This window comes from Camelus dromedarius, chromosome 5 (genome assembly GCF_036321535.1).
Source record: "Camelus dromedarius isolate mCamDro1 chromosome 5, mCamDro1.pat, whole genome shotgun sequence".
In the NCBI taxonomy this organism is placed as follows: domain Eukaryota; kingdom Metazoa; phylum Chordata; class Mammalia; order Artiodactyla; family Camelidae; genus Camelus; species Camelus dromedarius.
The window spans coordinates 19,709,258-19,722,097 of record NC_087440.1 but is presented as its reverse complement, the minus strand read 5'-3'; the positions used below and the strand labels follow the sequence as shown (position 1 = coordinate 19,722,097).

The following is a 12,840-nucleotide window of genomic DNA, read 5'->3' as shown; positions in this document are numbered from 1 at the left end:
GGGATTGGAATAAAATTTACTTTTATTCTACTTAAATTTAATGTCCAGGTAGATTCTCACTTGCGTTTGTGAGACAGAACGTGTACAAAATAACAGCCTCGTGTAGGTCAACTTTCTGAAACTTCCTCTGTGATTGACTTTTAAAAATCTGGTTCAGGAAATGAGAAAGAATAAATCAGAATTATTTGGGATGTTTTTTCAAAACACATAACCACTAAGGATTCTGATAGTTTGCTCTCTCTGCCCTCCCTCCTTGGAAATCCATGGCTATAGTGAATCGTTATTACTGAAGAAGATAGCCCTCACGTATGTTAGTTTTTCTTGGTATCCAAAAAGAAACTAGCCTACAAAGTACTCATTTATTTTGATAAGAAAAGTTATCAAAATTATTCATAGAAACTGGTATTTCACAAAGCAATAAATGACTACAAATTTCAAGTATGTATTGTCTCTAGTAATAAAATTATTCTTCTCCTAAAGTGTTAAATTAGACAAATACTTATATCAGAGAAGTTGTTGGTTATTAGGAAACCAATTCTGTAAATGATGCTCTTTTCTTTAAGAAAACATTCAAACCTTAAGTAGTAAGTACTAAAATTAAAACAGAAGAGAAATTCTTAAATAAAAGCTATTTTCAATCTTCATTCTTTTTTCCTTTTGTCTTGGATAATGTTCACAAAATGTATCTTTTTTATAATGAGTACGCTGAATGTTGCCAGGTTTCACTTGTCTACTTTCTGGTCTACTTTCAGTATAGGTCCCTTCTTTTCTTCTCTTTACTCTTGAATTAATCCTCTACCTACTTCACAGGCCGATTCTTTGATGAAAATGAATCCCCTGTTGATCCGCAGCATGGCTCTAAACTGGCGGATTATAATGGGGATGATGGTAACGTAGGTGAGTATGAGGCAGACAAGCAGGCTGAACTGGCTTACAATGAGGAAGAAGATGGTGATGGTGGAGAGGAAGACGTCCAAGGTGAGCGTGGGCCTGGCCTCCATGCTGTGACCGTGAAACCCACCTCCTACTTTTTTGGTTGAATTTGTGTAGAATTTTCCCCACTTATCATTAGCAGTTCAATCTTAATACAGAGAGATTCTGTGCAGTTTTTCAGTTTTATTTGAAAAAAACATTTTATGATAGTGGTATCTGTAGATCTGTAAATTAATCATTTTAGTTATTTCCATTTTTAGTTATTTTATATGTATTAATGAATATAGTTACAATTTGAAACTCAGAATCTTCAGAAATTTTAGAAATAAATTGTTTAAGATGGCTTTAGACTTCACCTGAGGCAAATACTCCCAGAAAATAGTTCTTTTCCAATTTCTCATCTGAAAGCATTTCAGTATTCCAGGTACAGATACTGACCAGACAGCCACAAAGGGATTGGTCTCTTCCACACTGGGGATAAGATTACTTCACTACTGATACATCACACAAAGGCTATTTTTGACACTATTTTTCTGAGACCCGTAAAATTTAGATTTAACAATCAGTTTGTGAAGATTTGTCTGCTTTATGTTTAATACACAGATTCAACATATTTTCCTTGTTAACTGTGTTACTTCTGAGCTTTTTGAGCTTTTAACTCAGTGAAAGTTCAGAATCTATTTGTGTGCATGCAGCCCTACCCATGCATGCATATCAGAGTATGTTGCTTTATTACAAGTTTTTAGGCCTGTTTTCTGCCTGCTTATATTGTCTAGTAGTATTTGTGGAACTTTTTCTCTTTTCTATAAAAATTGATTATGAACTTAATGTATGATGTATTAGATTTTATAATATGTTGCATGAGATATTTTTCAGTATAACCTGTCTTGATTTCTTAACGCCTTTTAAAGTAATTAAATTTTATTTAAGTTCATGACAAGAATTGTTTTTATAAAACTCAGAAGAAAACATAGTTGTCCTAGAATACTACATTGTTAAAAGAAAAAGGGAAACTAGAGACTCTGACTTCCACCTAGGAATTGTTTTGATAGTACATTCTAGTTTTGGAAGAATGGTTATTGGGAATAGAAAGAGATTAATAAATGCTAGGAGTTATATAAGGATATGTTAATGAGAACTTCTTACTTTTTGGTACCATTAAAAAAATTATACTCATCTGTTTTTATACAGTGTCATCCATTTTTCATAAATTTTACCATTCCTTTCTCATTGCTTTTGTAATTTGTTTGGATCATGTTTATTTGCGATTACTTATAATGTTTTAAGGCTTTTTCATGCATGCATATCATATCACCAATTAGACTGTAAGCTCTTGGAGGGCAGGAATTTTCATTTGCTTTCTATTTTGTTTGTATCTTTTTCTGCCTTCATAGTCACCTCTCTCCCCACAATTGTACTTAGCATACATAGGGCCCTTGGTAAATACTGTTAACTGACCATTTTACGCCTTTCTCATTGAGTTTATTTTTTTTTCCTCTCTCTCATTGAGCTTTTATTCTTATAACTGTGACTAGGGTAATAACCTTTAACTTCTGATCTTATAATCTTGCTTGGTTTACACCTTAATCATTCTCTAGTTTTCTTTCCTAGGGCCTTATATCATCTCATTGGGTAATGCTGAGATTAGAGCAGTTAATTTCAGTGATCATTGAAAATCATTTCTTCTGTTTTGGCTTATCTTAATATTGGTGACTTTCATCACAATTTCAGTTTAATATTTTTATGATTTTAATCCATAGTAGGTGCATTTGTCTTCAGTGCCTTCTCTCTCTCTTTCCTGTACTCTTCTCCCTCTCCCACCCTAGTTCTCATTGCCACTTTCCACTTTAGGTCCCCAGTACCCTCATGCTGCCCTGCTTTTCTTTTCACAAGAAAATAAATCCATGGATTCTAAGGATTAGAAGATAATGACCTAAGATGATAACCTCAATGAAGTAGGGAAGGGATGGTTAAATTTGGGGGTTTCCTCATCTGCAAGTGAATCTTACTTGAGCTGGTGGTTGCCATTTAACATTTTTTATCCCATTTTGAGGTTCACTAGATGATAGCAGCAGCAGGATAGGGCATCTACCAAGAGACTCCCTTGTTGTAGGATACAGAAAGATGCAAGAACATCAGCTCCAGCAAATAAAGAGGGAGAAGTTAGGGTGAGCTGACTAAAAAGTAGTACTGGAGACTCAAATAATTTTAAACATGTTTTTAGAGATTCTTTAGGTATAGTATAACTGTCCAAAAAGTGGGAAGGGAGGATTATGGCTCTTGCCTAGTTTATCAACAATATATATTTCAAATGTTTATTATTAAGTTAGAATATTTGGAATTTAAAAGCATTTCTTCATAGCTTCAGTGTAGAGATAATGGTTGAGTTCCCAGGCCAGTTTGCACTTGCAGTCAGAGCAGGTGGTAGAGTAGAGTGGAAAAAAACATTAGCCTGAGAGTTAGGAGGCCAGCTGTGTATTTCCTTTCACGTCATTTGTACCCTCTGGGCCACTATTTCTTTATCTGTAATGTGAGAGTGTTGAAATAGAATAGATGGTCCTTCTCAGTTCTAAAATTCTGTTGCCACATTCACAGTGGAATCACTATAACACAAGTATTAGGGACAAATGTGTTTCATATTTCAGCATGCCTGAAACACCGTCTTCCCGCAAACCCTGGAAAGAAAGTGGAAACTTAACTGCCACCATTGAAACTCTGCAGCCAGAGATCTCAAAAACTGAGGCATGCACTTCAGAAGCACTATTAAGGTTCCAGCAGTAGAGGCTCTGCTCTGCTCTCCTCAGTATTAGGGATTATTAGGAGCAGCTTTGTTTTTTGTTTTTTTCCTCAAGCTGTTGGGTCCCTAGGATTAGAGACTCCAGCTTCAGGACTGAGGTCTAGCTTCAGCTAAGGACACTGACGTTGGTCTCCAAAATTCTGGATTATCAGATGGAGGCCTTGGCATCATCTCTGCCAATAGGGAACTGAAGAATTCCAGCTTTATCTCTGTTGCCTGTTCATGTATATTGATCATTTGAGTCAGTACTGCCTGCAGAGTGTTTTCTTGTAGAAATAAGTGAAGCCTGTTTTTCTTGTGTTTACAATCCTGTTTTATTTTGATTTTTAATTCCTGATTTCCTGAGGCATCCTTAAAGAAATATTATTTTATTTACATTGGTGTAAACATTTTTTTCTTGACTTCTTTTTGTGACCCAACAAAAAAGTTAACTAAAAGATGAACTTTGGAAATGCTACACATCTGATGGATATGTCTTTTAATTCATCCTTTGTTATAATAAGGATATAGATGTTTACAAATTCCCTTTACTCTTACCTTTAATCCTATAGAAGTTCCAACTTTATTTAATAGAACGTGAAATGCACATTATTAAGTATATCTCTGGAAGGGAGTTTAGCATAGTGCTTAAGTGCCTGGATTCTGGAGCCAACCTTCCTAAATTTGAATCTCAGCTTTCCCACTTACTAGCTCTGTGACCTTGTGAATTACCTAACCTCTATGCCTCAATATCCTCGTCTGTAAAATAGGGAAAGATACAGTTACCTAACTCAGCAACTCTTATGTGGATTATGTGATTTAAATATTTGTTCAGCACTTACAGCAGAGTCTTTCACATTGTAGACACTATATAAATGTTTGTTGAATAAAATAATTTTTTTTTAAAGTAAAAGCAAGTATAGATTTCTTCCCCTGGGTTGCCTGCTTAAGAGGATAATTGCACTTTGACCTGTGGATTAATTTGTACATTTTAGTGGAGCCTCACTGCTTTATTTCCCCCAGGGCGTTCTTGCTTGGTAGAGCTTGCTTTATGCATGGGATCCTTTCTTGACTTAAGAGGAAATATAGGAATTAATTGATAAATTATAAACATCTTTATATTCCCTTTAATAATCATTTTATGTGTATGAGCTATTTACAGACTTTCTACTTTGTAAAATGAAATAAAATATCAGTGCAAATAATTATATTTAGTGGTTATCTGTTATTCTATATCAGATTTGATTAGGTAATTTTGTCATACTTTACAGATAAATGCAAAGAGGTTGTTGGTAGAAACCTGAATTCTGGTTAGAATAGCTACACTGAAAGTGGAATCTAGTTAATGTAAATGATAGCTCAATGTAAGAAAAAGACTATCAAAAGTCCTATGAAAGTCAGAATAGCAATGTGGAAGCACCGTATTACAACTTTCCTAAGGAGCATAAATAAGTAAAACCAACAAATTCCTTCTTGTATTTACAGAAGACTTTGGAAGTAAATACTGCCTTCCTATGTATTAATTTACTTTGAGGTAGGAGAAACAGTTGTTACTCCTGTTCTACCGAGAAGGTAGTTAGAGATCTAAAGAGGATTAGGAACTGGATCGTGTTTGTTAAGTGCCTGAGCCAGGACTAGAATTCAGTTTTTCTGTTCCTAGACCTTTGCTCCTATCTTGTTTTCTCTTTACAATCATTTATTTAAAAATCCCAAAAAGTAACAGCAATTTTTTCCTTTTCATAAATTGCCTGTTAAATTTCTAGAAATTCTCTTTTACATAGTAGCTTTTCCCACTGCTCCATGGTGATTATATCATTTAATCACTAAGTCCTGAAAGATAGGTTTATAGTCAATAAGGTGAGGTCTCATAATGTGGATCCTGAGGAGAGCTTTCTGGAGAGGTGTCAGTGATTATTTTCCTTTTTAAAACCAAAGGTAATTTTTTAATGGACAAAGAGTTCTTTGATAAGAAAATGATTAGTATATTTTCAAAATACAGGAGTGATTATGGATTTACTTTCAGCCTTTACACATAACAGATTTGGGGTTATCATACCTACTGAATTACAATATTAAAAATATGAGATCAGTTTGCTAGGATATGCAGAATGATTGCCTGCAATTCTAAAGAAGAATTTCTGTAAGTTTAATAGGAAAGTTATTCAAGGGTAAAGGATAAGGGAAAGTTGGTTTGTTCGGCATTTTTAATGACCAAATGTAAAAAAGAAATAAGAACACATCTTTATAGAGCGTTAATACACAGTACATATACCACATGGCATCTTTCTTGAACAAAATTTTACCATAGGATACGTTATAGAAGCTGAGAGTGGAAAACCTATTGAACCCAAAACAATAGATTTCAGAAAGCTATAATATACATGTGAATTTGAATTCCAACATATAATTTTCTTTAAATTATATAAAATTTTATTTTCAGACAGTTATGGTAGGAACACTTCAATCTATCAAAAAATATTGGGTAATTGTAACTGTGAACCAAAGAGTAATAAAAGTCATTTTTAAGGCTGTGGAGGAGCCAAAAGATGTCATCAAAAACCATGTGCTAAAAAAGAAGCCTCCTAGGCTCTGATTAAAATGCTAATTTCAATACTCTGAGCAGTCTTATTTCAAAAACCTCTAGTTAGAAATACAAAATTAGGAAAGAATGTTTTTTAGCAGTTAAGCTGAGAGTAGTAAAGTGACAGGTGATAGCCAAGAAGGACCCAGAAAAACCTGTCAATAACCAAATAAAATTCCAAAGCACTATATGGAGTCATTTAATATAGCTAAGTGACTTTGAGGATCTTACTGTCTAGCAATATTAATCCTTTTCTTTTTAGTAAAGAAAAGGTTACATTTCGGTTAGTATACTCCATTTAGGAAGTTGCTGGTAAGCTCTTTGCAGAAAAGCAAGGAAATTCACTGAAGTGTTAAATTTGGGGATTGTAAGTAACTTATTTTCTAATTTTTACATGATGACTATGGATTATTTTTATAATTAGAAAAAAATTGGTTTTTAAAGACATGAAAATGTATAAAGAACAATTTCTACCGAAGCTTTAAAGGACTTTCATCTATATAGAAACAATATATTTATATAAAAGGAACAACTCCTCAATGCTTGTGAGTTCCTAAAGCTTTGCTAACCATCTTAAGCTCTACTTGTTTCTTTCATCCTCTTTCTTCTTTTCCCTTCTTTTCTTCCTTCCTTCCTTCCTCCTTCCCTGCCTCCCATCCTTCCTTCCTCTCTCTTTCTTCTTTCTCTCTCCCACCCTCCCTCCCTTTTTCTCTTCCTTCTCTATCATCAAAAGATTTATTAAAAATAAGTTATCTTCCAAAATAGTTATGGACTTTTCACTCATTAGCCAAGCAACTAAGAAACAGAACACTATTTGAACACTAGCTGCAGGAGGTGTAAAAGAACAAGTCGAAAACTACATTAAGGCTGAGGAGGGAAAAAAAGATATTATTTGACTGAATTTCTGCAAGTGATTTTAAAAATAATATTCTTGATACCTAATTATTTTCCTTACAGATGATGAAGAACGAGAACTTCAAATGGATCCTGCAGACTATGGAAAGCAACGTTTCAATGATGTCCTTTAAGCCGTAAAGGAAAACTTCAGAATACCTAAAGTGCTGTAAAATGGCATCATTTCTACTTTGTCGACTTTGACTCTTGTTGTAAAGATCAGTTGTATCAGTTGTAAAGATACATTGAGATAGATTTAAGGAAAAATTTTAATGAAGGAATGTACCCATGTACATACGTGAACTTTTCATATTGTATTATTAAAGCAGAGACTTTTGGGATTGTGTTACAGTTGAGCCAAAAACAAAGTAAGCAAAACTGTAATCTTTGCATTTAAAGCAAACTAATGTATATTTTACATTTTATTGAGCCTAATTCTTTCCACAAATGGACAAACAGGAGAAAATGGTTGTACAGTTTATATGTTGCACATAGCATAACCATAGTGAGAACAGTTATTCAGCTGAAAAACTTTTTATAACTAATATATTCTTGTTAGCCCAACAGGTATTCTGTTTTATCTACCCTTCATCTCATACTCTTCAAGGAGTTATACCTAAAATAACTACATAAAAGAGAGGGGAACCCAGAAAACAAACACTGGGCAGCTGTGTGTAAAATCACTTCCCTACTCCTTTTATTTTACATGAATACTGACGTGTTTTGGCAGATAAGCTTTCAGCTGAGGCCTGATGGAAGTTGAGATAGCCTGCGAAGATATAACAATATTTATGATTTGTACCTTGCTTAGTTCATGAAATTGTGAAATGTATGATTGACAATATATTTCCAATTTTTATTTTTTCACATAATACCAGTGCTGTTTAACTATAACAAGTACTGGCTAAAATTTTTATATTTTCAGAGTTCAAGTTGGTGAAGATATTAATTATTTAAATGCCGGATTCTGAAAGAGGCTAAATCAACTTTGAAATGAATTTGCAACCAGTATTTCAAAGCTTCTCTGGTAGTTTTAGTGATCTTATTTGACTAGACTTTTGGAAGTACTAAATAAGGAATTTTAACAGATTTTTATTAGTGCACAGATAAATAGAAGTACAATGAGGTCTACAGCCATTTTATTAAAATAGCTTAAAAGTTTGTAATAAAGAGGAAAAATCTTTGTGTTTAATTTTTAGTTAAGAACCCATAAACCTCATATTTGCTAGACTTAAAAAATTATTTTAAATATATTTGTCTTTTTTGACACTCTTCAGTAGAATACGTAAGCTAGCTAATCCCTGTTTTCTGATTGAAAACACTTTTAAATCTTACCCCCCTTCCCCCAAATAAAAGATTTGCTCATGAGAAATTTAAGCTTGCTAATAATTCTGTTTTTCAGAAGGGCTACAGTTAATTGCACATAAACATGAGATTTTTTTTCCCTGTACTCAGGTTCTAGTCAAAATCCAAACTTATAGAGGTAAAAAAAAAAAAAAAAAAGATTGTTCACTTATTAGAGGTGCAAAATTCTTAGATTTCAGTTTGAAATCATTTAGCAACCAAGAAAAGATGTAGTGATTTACTAAAATTATTTTTTTCTACCATATCAAAGTAAGTAATTCATGCCTTTGCTATGAGAAGAGTCAGGCCTATAATGAATAGGTGTGACAGTTCACAGAATTTTTGTAAATGGAGTTAAAGGGAACTGATGTACACTTTTTGGAAGTTAGGATAGGAAGATGAATCTAAAACATATCCCTAGTAATACTTGATATTTAATACTGTAAAATCTTTACAAATGAAAACCATGAAATTTCCTGCCTTTGTTCCTTTATCATGAAAACAATCATTTGCTTATATGGTAGCTATTACTTACACAGCAAAATTTCTTCAATTAGCAGTCTAAACATTTTATAAACTGAGAAATCTTGGACCAATTGATAATATTTCTGACTGTATTAACATTTTAGTGCTATAAAATACTATGTGAATCTCTTAAAATTCTGACATTCTACAATCTATATTAGACATGCGGGTTTTATAATGTTTTACTTCTGCCTTAAGATTTAGGTTTTTTAAATGTATTTTTGCCCTGAATTAAGTGTTAATTTGATGGACACTCTGCTTTTAAAATCATCACTTACTGGGTTCTAATAAATTAAAAACTAAACTTGTTTTACTATTTTGCTGATTCTGATACACATACACACATAGCACACGTGATGCAAATAGTTACATTTTAACAATAAAATTTGAGTAAATTTGGAATTCCTTTTAAACTAAGCTAAACTAGAATGGCAGAAATTTTTACACTAGGGCTATTTACTGTAATGCTAATTTATTCAACAAATTTTAAATGCTTCGTATGGACCCAGCATTGTTCTAGGTAGTAAGAATACTTAAGTGGATAAGATAGACCATATTTCTGTTCTCATGGAGCTTACATTCAAGTAGGAGCAGTCAGACAATGTACATGTAAACACGTGAATCAGATAATTAAAATAGTGATAAGGGCTATTATAAATAAACAAAATTCCAAGGTTCCAAGGTCTCTAAGGTGCCAAATAACCAGGTTTTCATGTAACTGAAACATTGTAGTTATGAGGCTAGAGTATCATACATAAAGAGGAGAGAAATGAGGCTAAAGAAGTATGAAAGGGGTAAGTTAGGGAGAATCTCTTAAGTTCAGGTTATTTGCTGACCCATAAAGAGAGAATGCAGAATATACAATATACATAGAAGGATGATTCCAGGGAAAATGTGAATATGACTTCAAAGTCATTCCTAAAACATGTCCCTTTATTTTAGAAAATCTTAAGATTGTATTCCTTTTGACTTCTCATTTGTATAATACATAATACTGTAACAACAAAATTTGCTAGAATATGAGGGCAGAGAAAAACAAAAATAAAACAACATACTTATGAGGGAGATAGTCACTTCCCATAATGGCTGACCTTGGAAACATCTCTTCTCTCACATGTCTGGCCGAATGGCTCCAGTAAGACAAACCATGTGACATATTTACATTTCCAAAGTCTAGGTTATTGAGTCTTGACATCACATGTGGCATTAACTTTCATTTCTAATTGAATTACATCCAGTTGCTTTTAAAAGACTCTCCTCAGTTAGGGTTCCAAATGAAAAACCATGTATCCCAGAAAAAAAGGGGGAATTTAATGGTCCATCTAAGCAAACTGCAAATAGGGCAGGTGTCTTCTGGACTTGAGGACAATTGAAACAAGGCCTTGAATGCTGCCAACTTTGTTTCACCAGCTCCCATTTCTGCTTCTCTATATTTGTTATTATTACTTTCATTGTTATTACCTTCATTCTCTCAGACCAGGTCCCCATTCGAGGCTCTAACCAAGACTTCTAGCAGGTCATATTTTCTTAGTTTTGCCACCTGAGAGGGGCTGCTCCTCTTTCCTTAGTTCCAGTTCAAAAAACCTGAGGGAAGGGAGACTTCTGCTCTGACTATGACTGAGTGACTGATCTAGTCTTCCTGCATTTGTAGCAACTATAAAACTGGTTAAGATATATTAAGCACCCGTTTTCAGGCAGCACAAAACTGAAATTTCTTAGAGAAGGGAAACTTAAGCAGTTGAGCCCCACATCGGCCTTCTGGTGGTGCAAAGAGGTTGGAGTGCTAAGCCAAGAAGACAGAGATCATAGTAGGGGCAGCTGAAGCAGTTGGAATCTATGGGATGGGGGATCAGAGAAAAGGAAGATATTCAGAGAGGTGGCCCCAGAAACCCACATATGGAGTCCCTGCAAGTCCATGGCTAAGGACAGGCTATATAATAACCATAACAAAACCACCTGATGCTTACTGGATAGCAATTGCTACAAAGTCAAGAATGGAACTGAGATATCAGAGGTCAAGCAGTGTTGGCACAGACAGTGCTAAGGGACATTGGGTTTCTGGACCTGCCAAGATGGAGATCTCCTTAACAACTATGGCATCCAGCTGAAAATCTAGAAAGGTTGCAGTTTAGGAGTAAAGACCATTCCCTAGAGTAAGACCTACTGTAGACCTGCCCTAACAAGCTCTGCCAAGATTGGCGAGGGAGACAGAGTATGGATTTGCGTTCTGCCAAATGAGAACTTATGAAACTCCCTGGGCTTTCCAAAGATATGAACTAACAAAGCATAAAACCAAGTCTATACTAGTTTAAGGTAGTCATTCAGTAACTTAAGTACCTGCTAAAACAAGAATCATCACTTTTCAGAAGATGATAACAGAATTCAGAATCTATGCAACATATACACAGTATTTAGTATTCAATTAAAAAAAATTACTAGACAAACAAGGACACAAAAAATTTTGATCCATAGCTAGAAAAACTGAGATGGTCCTTTTTATTGTTATATTGTTATTTGCTAGTGCAGGTATTAGAAATAAGTTCAAAGGTGAAATGAAAATATTTTAAATGGGTGAACAGTTAGAGAATCTCAGCACAGAGATGAAAATTATTTAAAGAAAAAAACCTAATAGGAATTTTAGAACTGCAAATTTCAATAACTGAAATGAAAAATTCTTTGGATGGGTTTAAAAGCAGATTGGAGATGGCAGCAGAATGAACTTGAAGACAGAGAAATATAGTTATATAAATATTTGGGAATGGAGGGTTAAAATGCTGAGAGACCCAGAAATGTGGATTTGAGATTAATCTTTCAAATATTTATTAAGTCTTCAAGATGCTGTCCACCCCTCTCCCTAATGCATAAGCCTAAAGATTCCATCATGAAAGAACAATGACCATTCTTTCAGTTACTTATTGAGTACCTAATATGTGTAGGGAACTGTTCTCAGTAGTGGAGACACAACAGTGACAAATTTGCTGCCTTCAGGGAACTTATATGCCATAGATAGATAATTATTTTCTATACTCATAGTGGTAAGTGCTATGAGAAAAATAAATATAAGTCAATAAATACTGATGGAAGAGTGCTATTTTAGATAGGATGATCAGAGAGGGCGTTTCTGAAGAGGTGGTGTGAGAACAAGCCAAGTGAATATTTGTGCAACACTATTTAATAAAAATATAATGCAAGCCACCTATGTAATTTAAAATTTTCTAGTAGTCACATTTAAGAAACAGGTGAAATTCTGATGTTTAACCAATATTTCCAAAATATTACCATTTTAACATGTAATCAATATGGAATACTACTGAGGTATTTTATATTCTTTTCTTTTGTATTAAATCTGAAATCTAGTGTATATTTTATATTTACAGCCCTTCTCATTTTGGACACTAAATTATCACTGAAAATTTTCATCAGTATTTAAAGTTCATAAAATTTATGTTGAATAAGTATATTCACATACTCATGTTCCAAGCATACTTACAACAGACTTTACTTTTTAGGGCATTTTTAAGTTCAGAGCAAAACTGAGTAGAAAGTACAGAGTCCCCATGTATCCCATTCCTACACACACACACACACACACACACAGAGCTTTCCCTACCATCAACAACCTGCACCAGTGTAGAGTTGTTACAATTAATAAACCAACACTGATACATCATCATCAACCAAAATCCTTAGTTTACAATTAGGATTCACACTTTGTATTGTACATTCTATGGGTTTGGACAAATGTATGATGACATATATCCACCATTATAACATCATATAGAATAGT

The 12,840-nt window shown here is 33.8% G+C and overlaps 1 protein-coding gene across 2 annotated transcripts in view; it reads left to right on the top strand.

Moving 5' to 3' along the window:
- GOLM2 (golgi membrane protein 2) overlaps window positions 1-9,357 on the top strand; it is a 93,019-nt gene extending 83,662 nt beyond the window's left edge. Inside the window, exons 9-10 of one of the 2 annotated variants that reach the window (XM_010994920.3) lie at window positions 811-978; window positions 7,248-9,357. In XM_010994920.3, coding sequence (XP_010993222.1) covers window positions 811-978; window positions 7,248-7,318 — 239 coding nt within the window. In that variant the 3' untranslated portion in view covers window positions 7,319-9,357. The remainder of the gene's footprint in view (window positions 1-810; window positions 979-7,247) is intronic. The other variant, XM_031453165.2, reaches the window with a different exon arrangement.
- The last annotated feature ends 3,483 nt before the right edge of the window (window positions 9,358-12,840 follow it).